This window comes from Sphaeramia orbicularis, chromosome 4, assembly GCF_902148855.1.
Source record: "Sphaeramia orbicularis chromosome 4, fSphaOr1.1, whole genome shotgun sequence".
NCBI lineage: Eukaryota > Metazoa > Chordata > Actinopteri > Kurtiformes > Apogonidae > Sphaeramia > Sphaeramia orbicularis.
In genome coordinates this window covers 33,611,095-33,629,646 of record NC_043960.1, presented here as the reverse complement: position 1 = coordinate 33,629,646, position 18,552 = coordinate 33,611,095, and the positions used below count along the sequence as shown (strand labels likewise).

Sequence of the window (18,552 nt, the reverse complement as noted above, 5' to 3'; positions counted from 1 at the left end):
GAGTATAAATTAGACATGCCCATTAACCCATACAGACCCAGTGCTACTTTTGTGTCAGTTCCCAAATGAAGTTTTCTCTATATTTAACCTTTCTTAAGTGATTTATTACCATTGATTGTAATATTATCTTCCTTATTTTGCATTTTTTTCAGTGTAAATCATGTATTTTCCTATATTTAATTCGCTGATCATGTAGATGTTCATTAAAGCTCAGATTAAAGTTGAAGGTTATTATATCAAAAACTGAAAAAACTTCCTGATCATTATTCTGTTTATATCTGTGAATTATATTCTCTTTCATCTATATACATGTATTTGTCTTTATTTGTCTTTATTAGTTGGTTTTTGTATTCGGAGATCCAGACTAGGTTGGTATGGGGGTCGCCACTGGTTCTGGGGGGGGGTGGGGTTTATACTATGTGTGTCACAGAATCTTATATTATAAAATGTGAATGTCTCTCTTTTTCTTTTGTATTGTACTTCTGAGATGCACACTGAAAACAAACAAAAAATTTATCAAAAAAAAAAAAAAAAACAACTGAAAAAACTGAAGAAAAAGTAACTTTTTCAACAAAAAATATCAATAACTGAACATAAAAACAAGTGTCACTGATCCAACTCCATGGGTTTTACTGGTGAATCAGTGTTGTAGAAGATGACAGTGTTTCCATGGTAACTACAGAGCCTCTGAACTTCCAAATGGGTCATATCTGATGACCATGAAAAGATGACAAACTGTATTTTACAACAATTATTTACATGGATTGATAGGATTAATGGATCAGAAGTTATTAAACAGTTTACATCAGTTGATGGTTTTGGTCACCGGTGGATATTTGGGTCTTTATGGGTTAAAGAACAAATTACCTCAAATCTGTAGTTACATCTGCACTATTTCATTCGTTTAAGAGCCCAAAAGTAAAAGTACTCATCATGAAGAATGGTTACTTAAAGTGTTAGTATAAAATAAGATACAAAAAAACTACAAGTAATGCCTTTAACATGTACTGGAGTACAAATATAGAATAGATGCACCCATTAAAATACAAATACTTACATTTGCACTTTGCTGTACTTTAAGATATCAAAAGTAAAAGTACTCGTCATGAAACATTTCCACTTAAAGTGTTAGGTTGAAATCAGACATACTATACATGTAGTGGAGTAAAAAGTACTATATATGCCTTTAACATGTACTGGAGTGCAAATATAAAATAGATGTGTAAATAAAACATAGAACATAAATCAGATACACCCATTAAAGTACAAATAGTTCAGATTTGTACATACATTCCCTCTCTCATTATGTTTATTATGCTAGTCCATACTTGACATTGCCCTGTCAGAGCTGTTTCAATGCTGTCGGCCCTTCAGCTGTTAAACTGTTCTGACCTAACAGCTATTTCAGTGACTGACATTCCTCAAACTCCTGCCAGACACAACACCAGCACAGGTTGAGTATTTTGCAAATATACTGTACTTCAAAACATGACATTACTGCAAGGAAACTGCCTTTTATTTTCCTCACTTTCTATTTCCAAAATCTGCCAGAGTACTGCAGAGCTTCAATTGGCAGACACAATCCAGATCCTATCAGCACATCAAAGCAATGGGACAATGTGAAAACACCATTACACATAACTGTTCTAAGGTCAGAATGTAACACATGCTAAAGGATTATAAGCACAACATCCTAAAATACCACTTTTAAGATGCCGGTGAATAATACTATGCTGCTGCCTATAACCCTGTAAAGCCTGAACGATTAAATCAGTGACAGAAAATTCCAGTTCTTTGAAACTGGAGCTTTTATTGGTCCTTCTGAATAACCCAAAAAAAATGTTTTTTCAAATATCAATTTCCATGTATGAGTTTCACTTTGGGATCATATTTGATACATCGGGTGTCAATGCTCAAATATTATTATTTTTGAATAAACAAAACATAATATAACGCAAACATTTCAAACAAATTGGTAATTCTTTTTCAAAATTGGCAAAGTTCTGCCTCCTTCTTCATTAATGACAATCTTGTAGTGTCACTGGAAAGGCCTCTGGTCAATGAATTCCTCCCCCCTGGTGGATTATCCGTGTATTGCATGTATCTAATTGTATACATCAGGTTTTTCAAGAAAAAAATATCACACTGATCACAAGGAGGGCTTCAAAACTAATGTATCAAATATGACATGTTTGGTTTTAAAGGGTTAAGATGCATTTATGATATTGAAATGGTAACAAGAGACACCAAAGTACAATATTTACCTAAGAAATATACTGAGCGAACTGTGTAAAGTATCTGGAGTATATCAAAACTGTAGAAGTGAAGGAATTAAAGGAAGCATACTTAGTCCCTAATTTGAGAATATGTGTGCAAAGGGGTAAAAAAGCAGCCAAAGCCAAACATTTGCATATCTTTTCTGTTGCAGTAGGAGGACCATCGTGACCAGCACATGTCCAGGTGTCCATTCTATTTCAGTGCACAGAAAAAGCTGCGTAGGTGTCTGATAAAGCTGCGGTGAAATATCAACCTAAGTGTGTACTTTTAGCCCCAAACAGGATAATTAATGTAAGGGCTCGCGATTTTGTTTTCTCTCAGTTTTAGTGTTGCTGACCTCTGCAACCTAAAATAGTAGGTGACTTCATCCACAGTTGAGTATTTGCATGGCTGTGTCTCCTCCAGCATGGCCAGCTGTATTCACTGCTTTTTTTTTTTTTTTTTTGCTGTGCATGCAGAGTAAGTAAAACCTGTCTTAAAATTAGACATTAAAACATTCAGCAAAAACCATAATTGACATTTACGTCAAGTCTGGAATTTACCATGATCTCAGAGGAGGAGTTATGAGTCATTATGTAATCTGCCTCACCAGGACATGACATGTGAAATAACATGTACTGTAATGAGAAGTGGCAAACAGTGCATTTATTCCTCTGTTGTTGTATGGAAATGGAAAAAACAAAGTGAAATTTTGACAGCAAACCATTATTTAAGTATGGGAAGTTGTAGAAAGATACTGAAGACTGAGGAAGGACTCTAGATGTGTTAAGAAGGAAACATTTATTACAACCAAGATTGTGAGAACAGATATTACACAAATAATCTAGTACTGAATGCACTGACCAATGTACACAGTGTAAATAATCCTTATGTGCCCAACCTGAAGGAAAACAGATACAGACAAGTGGTTCCAGGCACAACAAACCCCGCCCCTTGCACTTATTGTAGCTTATTTTGGCATCGATCCAGCTGATGTCATCGCGTCTATGCATGTGGTGATGTCAGCATGTCAATTGCCTCTATGTGCCAACTTTGAAGTAAACTGAAACAAAACTGATGTTTTTATAGACATTTCAAATTTCAACCATCATAAGAAAATGGGAGCAGAAAAAAGATTTAAAATTCATAAAAAATTTAACTTTGACCTTCTTTTCCCCAAAATGTAACCACATCTATTCTGGGTCACTGGCAATCTATAAACCCAAGCTGGTATGAATTCAACCAATAGTTTTGCTGCTAAAGTGTTAATAAACAAACAAAGAAACAAAGCAAACCAAAAACAATACCCCTTGCCTCCCCTTCTGGGGGTGGGGTAATAATTTACACAAAATATGGCCGTGTATGTCTGTAAACCTTGGACTGTAGACGTCTTGTCTGCAGACCCACATGGGAACTGAGTACAAGGCAAAGTGTGCAGACAGCAGCATACCATGACTGCAGCCTGACCTCAGAACTAAGATATGGATAAAACTGTCACACATCTAAAATATGACGCAGAAGTTACAGTAGGTTGCAAAAACAAGCAGATTTCCTCCATTCTGACTGTTAAAGCACTGAAATGGATAGATTAATGGAGAACTACAGTACTGGTGTATTTTTTGTATATTCATGCCATGGGAAATAACATTTGAATCAGTTAGAGTTTTGGAAAAACATTGTTTAGAAGATGAGAACTAATCTTAGAGCCAATGTTCATGTTGCTTGATTCTCTTGATTGCTTTATCATGTGTAAAGTATCTTAAGCCTATTAGGTTTATATATTACAAATGCTGACAAATTAAAGGTAACATGACAGATTCAGTTCTTCATTTATATCAAGATGCTCCATTGTGTTATGCGTATAAAATGCATGTAAGTGTAACTCCACCTGTAGAAGGAGATGAAACTCTTCAGTCCACCAGAACCTTAGGGATACAGCAGAGCCATGAGTGGCCTGGACATAGTGTTCAGTTATAGAATATTCCATGTTTATAGCATGTGTTACAGTCTGATGTTCAGAGATGTGAGTCTGGAGAGATCTATTGGTTTAATAAGTCACAAGGGGTAAACATGTGTGCTACTCATTTAAGTATTCTTAAGTGTCTTCTTAATCTAATTCTGTCATCATAACATCATCACAATTTATGCATTGATACACAATATATAAACTATGTGATTTGTACTATAATATTTGTAATATAATTTTATGGATGGATGGTTTTTTTTGGAAAGTGGCAAACATCAAGTCCACTATACATGTAAATGTATAGTAAACACACACACACACACACACACCACACACACACACACACACACACACACACACACACACACACACACACACACACACACACACACACACATACCATATAGATAACTGCCAATACATCTAAGTAATAATGAATACATTGAGTTTATAGACAGGTTAACATTATATATCCCATTATTGTGTGTTTTTGTTGATGATATTCTATATTTTTTGGGGTCATTTGTTCAGTTTGTTCATAATTTTTGTACCAGATCAGAGGAGAGAGACCCCAGGAACAGGACCAGTCCAGATGCAGACCAGCTGCAGATCAGGACCTGATGACATGAACCATGTGTTGAGTTGGGTTTTATATTTTTAAATATTGTCAAAGCTCAAGTACAATGTGATTTCATCCACAACTTTCCTGCTGACCCAGGACAGACCAGGTCTGCAGCTGTGGAACCCCTGCAGTCAGACAGGTGACACATTTAATTGATTCATTTGGAAATTGCAGTTCATTTTATTGAGTATCTTTGTCATTTTTGTTGATAATTTTCTCTATATTTTGGCTCATTTGTTCATTTTGTTCATTTTTGTTACAGACCAGGGGAGAGAGACCACATGAACAGGACCAGTCCAGATGCAGACCTGGTGTCACAGGTGTCATGTACAGTTAGGACCTGATGATAGGGCTGGGGACCCATGCTTCCAGGTCATGTGTTCAGTTAGATTTCATATTTTTTTATATTGTCAAAGCTCCAGTATAAGGGGATTTCATCTACAACTTTCTTGTTCTGTTTCTTTTCAGCACCTGCTACCTGGACCCGGATAAAGTGGAAGAAGATGGATGGAGGACAAGGAATGCAGTCGTCTCTAGATGTAAGTCAATGTGTTGGTCTTTGAAGATGCATTTTTCTGTGTCATAAAAATCACACACCACAGCTGTACATTTGTCTTGTTGTGTGGTTGTTGAATGTGTGTTCTACTCTGTACAGCACATGTCATGTCTGGAAGGCTGCGATGTGGAGGATGTGGTACCTGCTCGCATCTTGAGTTCTGTACGTGGTTCTCTATTACGAAGTAATGAAATAAATTAATTCGTTATCACAAGATAACACCATAAAATAATTTTTAAATCCACCACCGTAGAGAACACTGCCGTATTTCTTTTTATTATTTCTTTTCTGTACATATGCATTCAATTAGACAAAGTCATGTCTGACCTATTGAGTGCCTTTAATATAGGTTTAATTCTAAACAACAAAAACAAGGCACTAAACAGCATTAAAGTGCGCAGCTGAAAAACAAGGCAGATGGAAGGGACCAAAAATGGTTTTATTTAGGCCACTATGTACACGCATCACTGCACATGGACCATCCAGACTGGGACAATGCTGCATTCAGGGGTTCCTCGGAGAAAGTTCCGTTGTTGTGTTTGTCCAGTGTGTTGGCATAGGATGGATGAACGTCTGCATTAATGAACTGTTTTAGAGATATTTTCAGCGAAATCTAAACCTCTTAGCAGGTGACGGAATTAAATAAATCTTGATGAATGTAGGATTTTAAGTGTACAAGTTTTTATCACGGCTAAATTTTAAATGAGATACTGAAGAAGGGCATTTTAAACTGAATTATGAATCACTACGAAACAAACACAAGTGTTGTCTCTTGAATCACAAAGAAACAAACACTAACTGTTGTCTGTTTTCAGTCAATTCACTTAAAGCAGTATTTAGTTCCATTGTTGCAGGTAGAGTTTTGCCAATTCCGATGCCAGTGAAGGCAGCATTCCTCGCCGTGTCCCATGTTAGGGTCTCCTCCTCCTGACCGCTGAACTCCGCTGAGCTTCCTCTGCTCATTACTGTACCCAGAAGTAAGTTGTCAGTACTGAACTCCTGGCTAAACATATGACAGTACATGGTACGTGTGCGTTGAACAAACACTTGTTGGAACATGGCCAGTATTGTTGTTAGAATGAAAAGCTAGCGGAGCAGCTAGCCCGTTCAGTAGCCAAAACTAGCTTTATATGACAGTTGCTAACGGTGGCTACAACTAGCCAGCGGTGCTAGCTAGCTAACACCTGCCCGATTAGACGATAATAGCACATGGGTTAATAACACTGCTCGATGTGGCATGTCTTCCCGTTGCATAGGCATTGCACATTCCTAACAATGTCATCATATTTTCAATTTATCAGACGTAATGTTAGATAAAGTTCTTGAAATGTGCAACCTGCTATAATCTTACTGTAGCTCATACTTGTGCAGGATTCTTGTAGTGAAGCACATTTGCGCCATCTAAAGGTGTTTTTATGTTTTTTGTTTCAGGATTAAGAAGCCTTAATGTTTTCTGAAATACTAATGATAATAATAATTCAACTAACGTAAGAGTGCATGATCATGAGGGATTATTCAAGATGTACAGTAAAATACATGAAGAAAAGTCTTGTAATGTGAGTAATGTTTGTTTATCAGAAATTATTTTACATTTTACTCTTTGTACAGTTAATAATTCCCTAGTTTTAACCTGAATTACTGAGATCAGTGTTTTTTCTCAACAGTGCCTTTCCTTAGTTCCTTAATTAACATGGAAATAAACTATCTACTTTTTAAAATCTATTAGAGTTAAATGGAGTAGGTAGCAGAACAAGTGAGTTACTTGAACTGTAGGGCAGATCAGATGTAACAAAAGAGTAAACCCTCAGAAGTGACACATGTATGCAGAATATTACTACTCGGTCAAAGATGAACAGGAAAAATCACTGTAATGTTCTCTATTTTTTTCCAGCATGAGCGCAGCAAGACAAATCCTCAACTGTACCAAGTTTCGCTGTCATTTGATCAACATAAACTGCAGTAGAGCCTTTTGTACATCACAGGTAAATCCACTTAAAATAGCTGTGAAGAAAGGTAATCTATATGATATTCAGGGTGCTTGCACAGCTCTTCAAAGTCTTAAGAATTATGAAATTTTGATACACTGTGTTCTAGACCTTGAGAAGTCTGGAATGTTGTGTGGAAGTCTTAAAGTGTGGATAAAAGTTTCTCACATAGTTGAATTTTAGAATATGCTCAAAGGCACATAATCTTGTGAGATCAGAAATACATGAGAAAACATAAAAAAAAAGTTTAAATATGATTTCACTAACTGGTCAGTACTGGAATGATTCTAATGAAACTTGTTTGTTTGATATCCATGCACTTTGGTGATTTTCATATGTTTTGAAAATGTTTGTCAGTAAAACATAATTTACTGCAAATTATACTTTCATTCATATATTTATTAAAATGAAATTTTCTACTGTACACAACAGGTAGAATCTCTACAAAAAAGTAGTTGAAGGTCTTGGGGAAAAAATAGCAGTTTTGAAAAAGTCTGGAATTTTTATTTGGATAAAGAGCGAGCACCCTGAATATTTGGTGGATTTATTTGTCAGACTTGTGCTTGTCAATGAAATTAGGCATTAATTCATTCAGTAAATTCTTCTCACATCATTAAAACAGACGCAAATTCAGTAATCGTAGTCCTACTGCATAATACCTGAGGAGTGAGTATCGCTTTGTTTTCATCTCTATTGAGAGTCACGTAGTCCTAAACAGGCACTTGGGTTAAGATGCTGTGATGCTTCATTTATCCTGAAAAAAAAAAGAAAAAAATTGTTCAGTTTTGCAATGAGGGTTAAGGGAGGAAAGTCCAGCTTTTCTGTAGTTTGCAGTTTTTAGTGCGAACTGAGTAAAATGGGTCATGTTTCAAAGTCCAGTTTCTGGGAAATGTTGTATGAGTTCCCTTATAAAGAGTCCAAACATCTGCTGACTTCTATTAAAGTATAATAATCACCTCTTGTATCAGGGAAAGAAGAGAGGGTACCTTAAAAAAAAATTCTCTTTAGTCAAGAAAATGTCTGTCCCATGTCACTGACTGAGCAAGTGATAAAACAACTTTAATATTAAACCCTCAAATGCTAAGGTCTGCAATTTTTTGGAAATGATGTACTTCAGAGATGAATTTGTCCTGATACCTTGACTGTGTACTTAAATAAGATAAAGTTAATGACTATTGGAAATCTACTTAATCCAAGATTTACAATAAATTGTTACTACACACACATGCAAAGTCAATTTACACTCCTGTCCTGACATATTTTCTTTATTGGTGACTTGAACTTAGCAAAGCTTCTCTACTTTTAATACATGGGGGGTAATATGATGTGGTTCTTTGTTGCAGCACATAATGGCATCACGACACACTCACTCCAAAAGAATTGAAGGACTGGACAAGAATGTGTGGTAAGTTCTAGAAACTGTCCATCTGTGTGTTTTTAACACCAGGAGAGAAGTTTTGATTACAGACTCCTCAACATGTTTCTGTTTTGTCCTGCCACTGAATGTCATCCAGACTGATAGTGTTAGACAAGCAAAAGTAAGGATCTTTGACTTCTTTATATTCTGTAAGCTGGGATTGAGTCAGTCATTTACACATTAAAAAAGTGAACAATTAGAATTGTTATTCTGTGTCCTAAATTATTTTATTTATTGTGTTTGAAACACAAGGTCTTTCACTGTTTCTGTTTCGTTTTATCTCCCTCGACAATCTGAGTCCGCTTGTTGCCCACTTCTTACATCAGAACCTGAAAGATCACAGTCAAAACTTCATCTTATACTTACACAACATGGTGCATTTTCTTGTTTATTCAGGGTTGCATTTACTTCAGTGGCAGCAGATCCAACAATTGTTAACCTGGGTCAAGGCTTTCCAGACATCCCTCCACCTTCTTACGTTAAGGAGGCACTAGTGAAAGCCACATCGGTGGACAAACTGAACCAGTACACCAGAGGCTTTGTAAGTATGGCCAAAAGAGTGATTTACTAGAAGTATATGCCCTGATATCTAATAGTTTGTAGTATTCCACCTGAAGAAGCATGGCTCTAATAAGGAGAAGAGGCAGAATTTCAGTCTTTATGTGTTTCATTTCTCTGCTTCATTCCTTCAGTTATGCATTAATTCCCATCAGTTAATTAAGCTGTTAATTTTGAGCAAATAGAATGAATTACATCAGATCATTATTCAGTCAAGTTTTGCAGTTGGCTTTTTTGGCAGTTAGCATATTTTTAGGGTTAAATTAATAATGAAGAAAATTTGACAGTTTCATATTCGACCAGCACTGATCTGTATGTTGAAGTATTTTCAAAGCAGTCTCAAGTTTATGAAATTTCCCTTTTGTCATAGCTAGACATCCTTTATTACATGTAAATAATCTATTTTATTTTTTATGTGCATCTTGAAAGGGCCATCCTTCTCTGGTGAAGGCCCTTTCTCAGGTTTATGGGAAAGTCTATGGACGTACCATTGACCCCTTCAAAGAAATCCTGGTCACGGTGGGGGGTTACGGTTCCTTATTCAGCACCATGCAGGGTCTGGTGGAAGTCGGAGATGAGGTAAGGATGCTGTGGGTATTTATTGAAAACCTCCCTTCAGTGTTTGTTGTATATTCATTCTAATGTCCCGCTTTCAGGTCATCATTGTCGAACCTTTCTTTGACTGTTATGTACCTATGGTGCGGATGGCAGGGGCCACGCCTGTGTTGATACCTCTACGCCTTGTAAGTTTAACTCGAAACCTTTGTTGTGTATGAGTGGTGTTTTCCACATACAGTATTTTCTTTACTAGTATGTTGTTAGATTGAGTGTGCTGTTGTTCTGCATAATTTTAGAAGCCTGGAAAGAAGACAGGTACAAGTGCTGACTGGTACCTTGACCCAGAGGAGCTTTCCAGTAAATTCAACTCTAAGACAAAGGCCATCATTATCAACACTCCCAACAATCCTATAGGGAAGGTACTGTAAAACCAGATGTGTTTACATGACAGGCACATACAGTAAAATAGTGATATGTATCATTTAACAAAAGAAAAACATTTGCAGTATCACCTATCACAGTCACTATGTGTATATTATGATACTTACTTTGCTGCTGTAGTTTAGATTTAAAAGAACTTCATGTTTACATTCAGTATTTCTTATGCTAATATTTATCTTGGGCCTGCACTCATTTTTTGTTTGCTTCTACACCGTGAAGTATGATATGTTTGGTATAGATACTTGTTTAAAGGGTTGAAATGTGTTTTCTGTTTACAAAGGTATTAAATTAAAAGGAGAAAAGTGATCCAATATGAGCATCTGTATCAGGGTGTCTACAGGCTCTTAAAACACCTTCAACTCAAATGTAAATGTATATTTGGACACTTTCTCTTACATCATCATCCACATTCTAATTTCTGTTTGTCCAACTGACAGTTCGAAGTGTATGCCCACAGTTCTGTTATTCCATATCATTCAAACTTGCACTGATTTACATCTTTTTCATAATTTTTAAAAATTTTTATATTTGAACATGTGATTGATTAACCTAACTTGCTTACCATAATCCTCATATCCCGACATAAAAACTACCTGTGCACTGGACCACATACATATTACTTACTTTTATATTTACCTGCAATGCCCGAATAAGAACAGATAATTTGTTATATTTATCATGTAAGGTCTGAAAAGGTTAAAATTAAGGTAGGGTTACACCAATCATATATTATTATTGGGTATCGGATCCAGTATCAACATTTTAGCTGGATTGGTAAACGCACCCAATCCATAAGACTGATCCTTGGGGGGGGGGGCTTCTACCTTCAGAAACTGTAATTTGAGGAGGCAGGACGTTTGTGTAAGGGGGCATTGCCCCCCCAGAACCAGGCCCACTTACCACACCAGCAATGTTTCCACTGGTAAGGTTTTGCCATGGTGCATCTCACTATTGGCGCCTACAACTGTTCATCCATGTGTGTACCTCGTGAAGTTAGAGAGAGCGAGAGAGATGTATGGGACAGACATGGACATTTAATGGCCGACATCACCACAGCAGACGAAATTGTGAGGTTGTGAATTGTGAAACCGGCCAACCCGCGTGCGCATCAAGTGATCAGTTTCACAAGAAACACTGCACTAGATAAGGCTTGTAGCTTCTTAAATCAACAACGATTTCAGATCAGTACCTGGTATCGACCAATACGCTAGGCCCCAGCATTGGTATCGGCATCGAAACGGAAGAAGTCCGATTGGTGCATCCCTAATTTAAGGGTCTTATACCTGCAGACACCCTGTATGATTCTAAATGTAAAAGGAAATAGGGTTTCTGTGTGGTTTTCCTTTAACATACAGAAATTGTGATATGTATCCTTATCTGGATATAGAATGACCTACATGAGGATAAGAGGTTTTTCTGTTTCTGCTACAGATAAATGTCTCATTTACTGTATGAATTTCTCAGTAGCCTCTCTCCTCTTCCTTCAGATATTCACCAGAGATGAGCTGCAGATGATTGCCGACCTTTGTATTAAACATGACACACTGTGCTTCAGTGACGAGGTTTATGAGTGGCTCATCTACAGAGGCCACCAGCATATCAAAATTGGTAGGTATTCTGCTCAGTTTCCAATGACACTCTTTAAATATATATATTTATAGATATATATACTTTTTACCATAGCCACTTTGCCTGGAATGTGGGATAGAACAATCACTATTGGAAGTGCAGGAAAAACATTTAGTGTCACTGGATGGAAGGTGAGAATATCGACAAATGTAATATTAAAATGTCGGTCCACTGTTGTGCGTCCTGTAACTGAATGTCCTGTCTCCAGCTTGGTTGGTCTATAGGGCCTGAGCACCTGGTAAAACATTTACAGACCGTCATGCAGAACACACTGTACACCTGCCCAACACCTTTACAGGTACAGCTCATGCATCTATGACAGAAATCAGAAGCTCACTCTGACTTGTATTCATAAACTTTAATGTTCCTTTGTCTCTATAGGAGGCTGTGGCACAAGGTTTGATGAGGAACTACGAGCTGATGGGTCAGCCTGAGTGCTACTTCTCCTCCCTGGCAGAGGAACTTGAAGTTAAGAGGGACCGCATGGCCTCCATCCTGCAGGAGGCCGGTATGTCTCCAGTCATCCCAGAGGGAGGATACTTCATGCTCGTCGATGTCACTTCTCTCAGTGAGTTCCCACTCATATTAACTGCCATTTTGTTCATATTTACACCAATGGTGCTTCAAACAGTGTCATTCACTCCTGCTCTGCCGTTTGGCTGATTCACTGATTGATCATTGAATGTATTGTATTGTTCACAAATGATCAGTAATATTTGCACCGTGTGAATATTGCTTGTGTCTGTAAAGTGACTTAATAATGACTCAAGTACAGTTTTTACCCACAAGTGGTTAAATGTCACCCCTTCATCCTCATATGTTGTATATATTTCTTATCTGTAGTATAGAGTTAGCTTTTTGATATTTTAATAGTATTTTAGTATTAATTGTATAATATTTTATCTTTGAAGTCTTTGTATATGGCCAGTATTTCTCAGTATTTTGTGTGATATTTTATACAGGGTTTTTTTTTTTTTTGCACTTTAAGTGTTTGCTGCTACAGAGACAGAGCTGCTAAACTGGTTGTCATATTTACAGGAACAATGACAATAAAGATCTATTCTATTCTATTCTATTCTATTCTTAAATCTTGTATAATATTCATACTGATAATTGATCAGATACGTAACTCAGACATTTGCAAACTAGTATACATGAATAGCAGCCAGAATGATCCAGAACATGTAGGCCTGTATGATATTAGGTTAAATGTATATTCCAGGGGTGTCAATCTCATTTTAGCTCAGGGGGTCACGTACTGCCCAATATGATCTCAAGTGGGTCAGACCAGTAAAATAATGGAAAAATAACCAAGAAATAACATCAACACCAAACTGTTTTAGAGTGAAAAAAATCAAATTACATAATGACAATGTTTACATCTACAAACTATCCTTTTAAATAAAAAATGTTAATAACTTGAACAACCTGAGGCTTCTTAAGGAAAAATAAGTGCCATTTGAACAATATTATGCCTTAGATCATTATTTACACATGTGTATTACAACTTACAGATCACATTTGAGCTACAAAGGCACAAAACATTTAGTAACAGGCAAAAAAGTCTTAAAATTGCTTTTATTTTTCTTAAGACATTTCAAGTTGTTCATATTTGTTCATTCTTTGTAGGTTATTCTATTATTTGACTGATCTGACCCACTTGGGATCGCATTAGTCTGTATGTGACCCCTGAACACCCATATCGTCTGTGTAATGTTTGCACTTTACAAATTCATCCCTTGGCCGGTTTTGGCACGTTTGACACCCCTGGTATATAATGCCTTTCATGGGACCCAAGGAGACTTTAGAGTAGACCAAACGAGACAAACAACAGAGACAGGAAATGGAGCAGAGGTGGCAGTTAGGGAGGGCAGAGCTCAGGGAGGGTGTAGACAATAGATGGTGTTTGAGGAGTTTTTAACTTGACCATGGAAGAGTGGGTGACTCTTCTAAGGCCATGTGTGAGGATCAGAGAGAGCAGGATGGGGTGTATGACCAGAGGAGGTCAGACCATAACTGAGGTACAAGGGCATCTGTGATGTAATGCTGGACTGGATGAAGGCTCATTTATACTCACTTTATGTACTTTATGTGTCACTTTATGTGTCACTGCCTTCATACTTCCATCCGTCCATTGCGTTGTAATGAGCGTTTCTTAATCAATCCACCAGAGGGCGCTGCTCCTATTAACATACTATCCAAATACCACTAAAAAGAGTTAACTTTTTTTAAGAAGAAGAAAGTTAATAATAACAAACATGGTGACTACAGGAGGTATTACTAAGATGGATACTAATGTGGATATAGAGATTTGTCGTCATCATAAATATGGTAGTAGTTTTTCAGTAATTCACACAGTCGCTCTTTGAAAAGTCCCACTATTTTTGGACATTATACTCTTCAAATCTCAACACTGCCTCCATGGTTCCTGGCGGTACTGCGCTGTATTCTCCGTCTGGGTACAGATCTGCAAGCTCCCGGAAAACGGACAGAATTACACACATATTGTATGCAGAGGACAGACAGAACACTTCATCCGTATCCGTCTGCGTCTTTAACATAGAGCATAAATGAGCCCTCTGAACCCTGTGCATGTTTCTGATAACTTGGAGCTTTATGGGACCTCAGACAGAACACTACTGCAATAGTCCAGACAGGAAATTATGAAGGCATGTATGAGTTTTTCAGCTGTAGAATCAGAGAGAATTGGCCAGAGTGTGGAGATATTTTTGCTGTGAAAGAAGGTGGATTTGGTGACGGACTTACCATGAGACTGGAAGGAAAGGGTGGAGTCCAGAGGAAGGACAGATAGAGCAGCCGTCAATGTCCAGGAGGTTTCCAACCTTCTGAAGAAGATCCATGACCCACAAACTTGAGCTTAACTTCATTACTGATATTTCATATTATAACCCAAGCTGAGAAAATGCAACACATTTTTATTCATTTAAATGTCAACATAAACAAGGATGATTAAATATCAAAACATCTGCAAAAGTAAAAGTTTATATACTGTTCAGTGCTTGTATGTGTCTCCTTATTATTTCCAAATGTTTTTGTAATGACGTCATTCACTGTTTGATTCTGTGTGCAAACAGTGACATACATTTAATTTTAACATTTAATTTCTCTGTGACTTCAAACAGTGTTAAACAAGATTACTACAGGTCATAAACTCCACTAATCTGAACTTTAGGCCTTTAAATGTTTAGTTTAATTGGATTATTAAATGAATGTTACTTTGTCCATTTTAAAGCTTCAGCCTTATTTTACATGTGTTTTGGGAAAAACTTTGTATTGATCACGCTGTAAAAAAAACCAAACAAAACAAAAACATCAAAACAAAAACCAACGTGGAACCAAAAACCATTAATCCAAACTGTGCAGCCCAGTTAGAGTGTACAGCGTGAACTGACTCTGTTAACGTTGCTTTGATCTAATATGTGTAAGTGCATGTTCAATAAGATGTGACTTGACAAAAGCACATTTACTGTTGGGTGAAGCCTGTTGAAAGTAATGAATGTAAAGCTTTGTTGCACCTCGTAAAAAAAAAAAAAAAAACACTTAAATGAGGAACTTTGGGAATAAAAGCATTAGAGTCACATGGGATGTCAGAAAAACAAATGTGCGCCATCACCGAGTACTGTTTATATTCACATCAGCAGCATCACCAAACTCACATCTTTCTTCATATCCTTACTTGTTTTGTAAAATGGTGTAGAATTGTCTTCATAATGGTCTTTAAGAGTATAATAATAATAACAATAATAATAATAATAATTGTATTTCTAAGTGCCTTTCTTCACACTCAAGGACACTGTACAACCTCCAGCAGTCATTAAAACAACAATGGATAAAATCAATATGCAATAAAAATAAAAGAAATGTAAGACAGTGTAGTTTGAAGTGACAGTTGCAGATTAAAACTACATTTATGCTGAATGAATGAAAATTTAGCAGCAGATTCTTTAAGTGCAAAAAGAAAGACTGTATAAAAGTATTACACTTAAATTATACTGAAAATATGTACCGAACAAGTGGTGCCAGGCACAACAAACCCCGCCCCTTGTAGATATTTTGCCCATTATAAGTAAATGGAAAGATTTTTTTAAAAACTCATAAAAAATTGGAACTTTTACCTACTGTTCCTGAAATGTAATGAGATCTATTCTGGGTCACTGGCAATCTATAAAGTCAGTTTGGTATGAATTCAACCAATAGTTTTGCTGTTGGAGTGTTAAACAAACCGAACCTAAAACACTACCCCCTTTGGTGGGGTGGGGTAAAAACACTGACGATATACAAAACTACAAAGGAATACTAAAATATACAAAAGACCAACTCTATACTTCACATAGAAGAAATATATACAACCTATTAAGGAAATATTGATAATATAATTAATATAGAATAAAAACAATGAGTATGGAGAGTATGGCATTGTTCATAAGACTGAGGATACGTTTTTTGTTTATATCTGACATTAATGTTTAACCTGGATAAGAAGGGGCACCTACCACTTATTGATTTATATGATGTGTTTTGTTTGTCCTGTTTTGTTTTAGATCAGGACTTGTCACATATGGGTGAAGATGAAGCTTATGACTATAAGTTTGTCAAGTGGATGATTAAAGAAAAGGTAATGTTTGTGTTCTTTCCACATTGATTTGCATCACAGTTGTTACTACTCTGGCTCAGGAGCAGCAACAAAGAGGGGAGACCACACAAGGCATAAACAGTTTAACAAAGATTTATTAAATAAAAATAATGTGAACGTGTAAGTCAGTAGTGAAAGTAGTGATGTTGGTGCATGTGGTGTGTGGCAGTGTGGATCAATCAACTAAACTAAATGAAGACAGCCCATGGTCAGGTCAGGAGAGGAGCAGAGAGAGAACAACCATGCTCTCAGCCATTTTGTGGGCTTCAGCAAGGTGAGGCAGATGAGGGCCTGATTGGGACAACACCCCCAGCTTCCTGGACAGACAGGACAAGAGTGATGAGCAGCAAGGGCTTCAGCACAAAGGCCATCTGCTGGCCGTCACACAGTCCTAGTTTTACCCTCTTATTGTTGTGTTTTAACCGTATTTCATACAGAAACTGGCAGCCATTCCAGTCACTGCATTTGTTGGAGATGAGTCCAAGAAAGAGTTTGAGAAATATATTCGCCTGTGCTTCATTAAGGTAAATATGAGACATCAATGTCACCAGGTTTATGGAGGAAAACCACATGAGTGTGATCCAACCTTTCACTGTCTTTGTCTCAACAGCAAGACAGTACGCTGGATGCAGCAGAGGCCATTCTGAAAAACTGGAGAAGAGTATAATGGGACTCACACATGAACAGCTCAATCAGACTGAAAGAACAACAAACTGTGAGTTCAAACCACATCAGTGTTGAAGACTTTGACCTTCATCCTGTTCTAAGATGGAGGACCCCCCCCTGAACACACACATATAATGTACTCAAACCACACTGTTACTGTGATAAATCCCCCAATGTGTGAGTCTAGATAAAAAAGATTTATTTTTGTTTCTTATCTCAAAATAATGGTTTATTTGTTCCTTTTTTTGTGTTACTGGTTATTTGAATACAATTAATAATAGCACAACATGGATCAGCTGAGAAAGAACTATTTTACTGTAAATTTGAACACAAATTTCCTATTAAACTATAAAACTTTGACTGTTTCTTCTTTGACTGTGTGTTTGAACACCCAAAATATCGGTGTCTTTAATGTATAGAACCACAGATTAACAAATAGACACGTAAAAAAAATAAAAAATCTTAAACTATTTTTGATGGTGTTTGTTCACGAATTTATCTGCACAAATTTTTTCAAGAATTTAGTTAAAAAATTCAACTCTACACAGGGACTCATACATTAATCTAGGACAAATGGGATATAATGTCAGAGTACTAAAAAATGAGACTGAATTATGAAAGTATGAACCATAGTACTGTGTATATTAAAGAAGGGATCAATATCAGATATCAATATCAGAAGACATCATGTGAACCCCTCCATCCAGGATAATCCAATTACTATTTCAGATTTCTATTAAATATGCTTTTTGATTACATTATTTGTAACTTCTTGACAAGGAACAGACACTGATTAGCAGGAATACAGAAGACCATTCAGTTGTAACATTCTTGTTTTATTGGGCAACTTAAACATGATGGAGTACACTGATTTTTTTTTTTTTTTTAATCAACCCGTCAGATATGTTTTGTTTGAACATTGTCTTATTGATCTGAACTTACAAATGGCTCTTTTTAATTACATATTACAAGGTTCCCATGGGGTCTTAAAAGTCTTAGAAGTCTTGAATTTAGGAATCTGCATTTAATACCATAAAAAAGTCTTTAAAATGTATTAAATTTGTTATGGTAGGTCTTAAGTTATGTTGCCATAAACGTGTTCACTGTATTGTGTTTAAATGTGTCTGGGAAATGTCTAAACTGCAAAGAAAGTAACGTTCGTCTACTCAGTTCCATCCGTTCCAACCTGACAATTTATTTTGAAATTAGGAACCAATTATCTCCAAATTTGCAGCCTCTGGTAA

General features: G+C 36.6%; 1 protein-coding gene across 2 annotated transcripts; it reads left to right on the top strand.

Moving 5' to 3' along the window:
• Positions 1 to 6,246: 6,246 nt before the first annotated feature.
• On the top strand, positions 6,247 to 17,668 carry LOC115418244 (kynurenine--oxoglutarate transaminase 3). Of its 2 annotated transcripts, none has more exons than XM_030132644.1 (14): positions 6,247 to 6,377; positions 7,292 to 7,382; positions 8,729 to 8,790; positions 9,199 to 9,343; positions 9,790 to 9,939; positions 10,017 to 10,103; positions 10,215 to 10,337; positions 11,847 to 11,967; positions 12,043 to 12,119; positions 12,197 to 12,286; positions 12,370 to 12,556; positions 16,551 to 16,624; positions 17,080 to 17,166; positions 17,253 to 17,668. In XM_030132644.1, the coding sequence occupies exons 2-14, from the start codon at positions 7,293 to 7,295 to the stop codon at positions 17,307 to 17,309; spliced, it is 1,350 nt and encodes a 449-aa protein (XP_029988504.1). In that variant the 5' UTR covers positions 6,247 to 6,377; position 7,292; the 3' UTR covers positions 17,310 to 17,668. The 2 variants fall into 2 exon arrangements, with proteins under 2 accessions (XP_029988504.1, XP_029988505.1); XM_030132645.1 differs by having other exon boundaries at positions 6,296 to 6,424.
• The last annotated feature ends 884 nt before the right edge of the window (positions 17,669 to 18,552 follow it).

What these genes read in the sequence shown, in the direction of transcription:
- LOC115418244 (XM_030132644.1), top strand. Translation starts at nt 7,293, where the DNA reads ATGAGCGCAGCAAGACAAATCCTCAACTGTACCAAGTTTCGCTGTCAT. An exon ending in GGACTGGACAAGAATGTGTG is followed by an intron (nt 8,791 to 9,198) that starts GTAAGTTCTAGA and finishes TTGTTTATTCAG; the next exon opens with GGTTGCATTTACTTCAGTGG. An exon ending in TTCGCCTGTGCTTCATTAAG is followed by an intron (nt 17,167 to 17,252) that starts GTAAATATGAGA and finishes TTGTCTCAACAG; the next exon opens with CAAGACAGTACGCTGGATGC.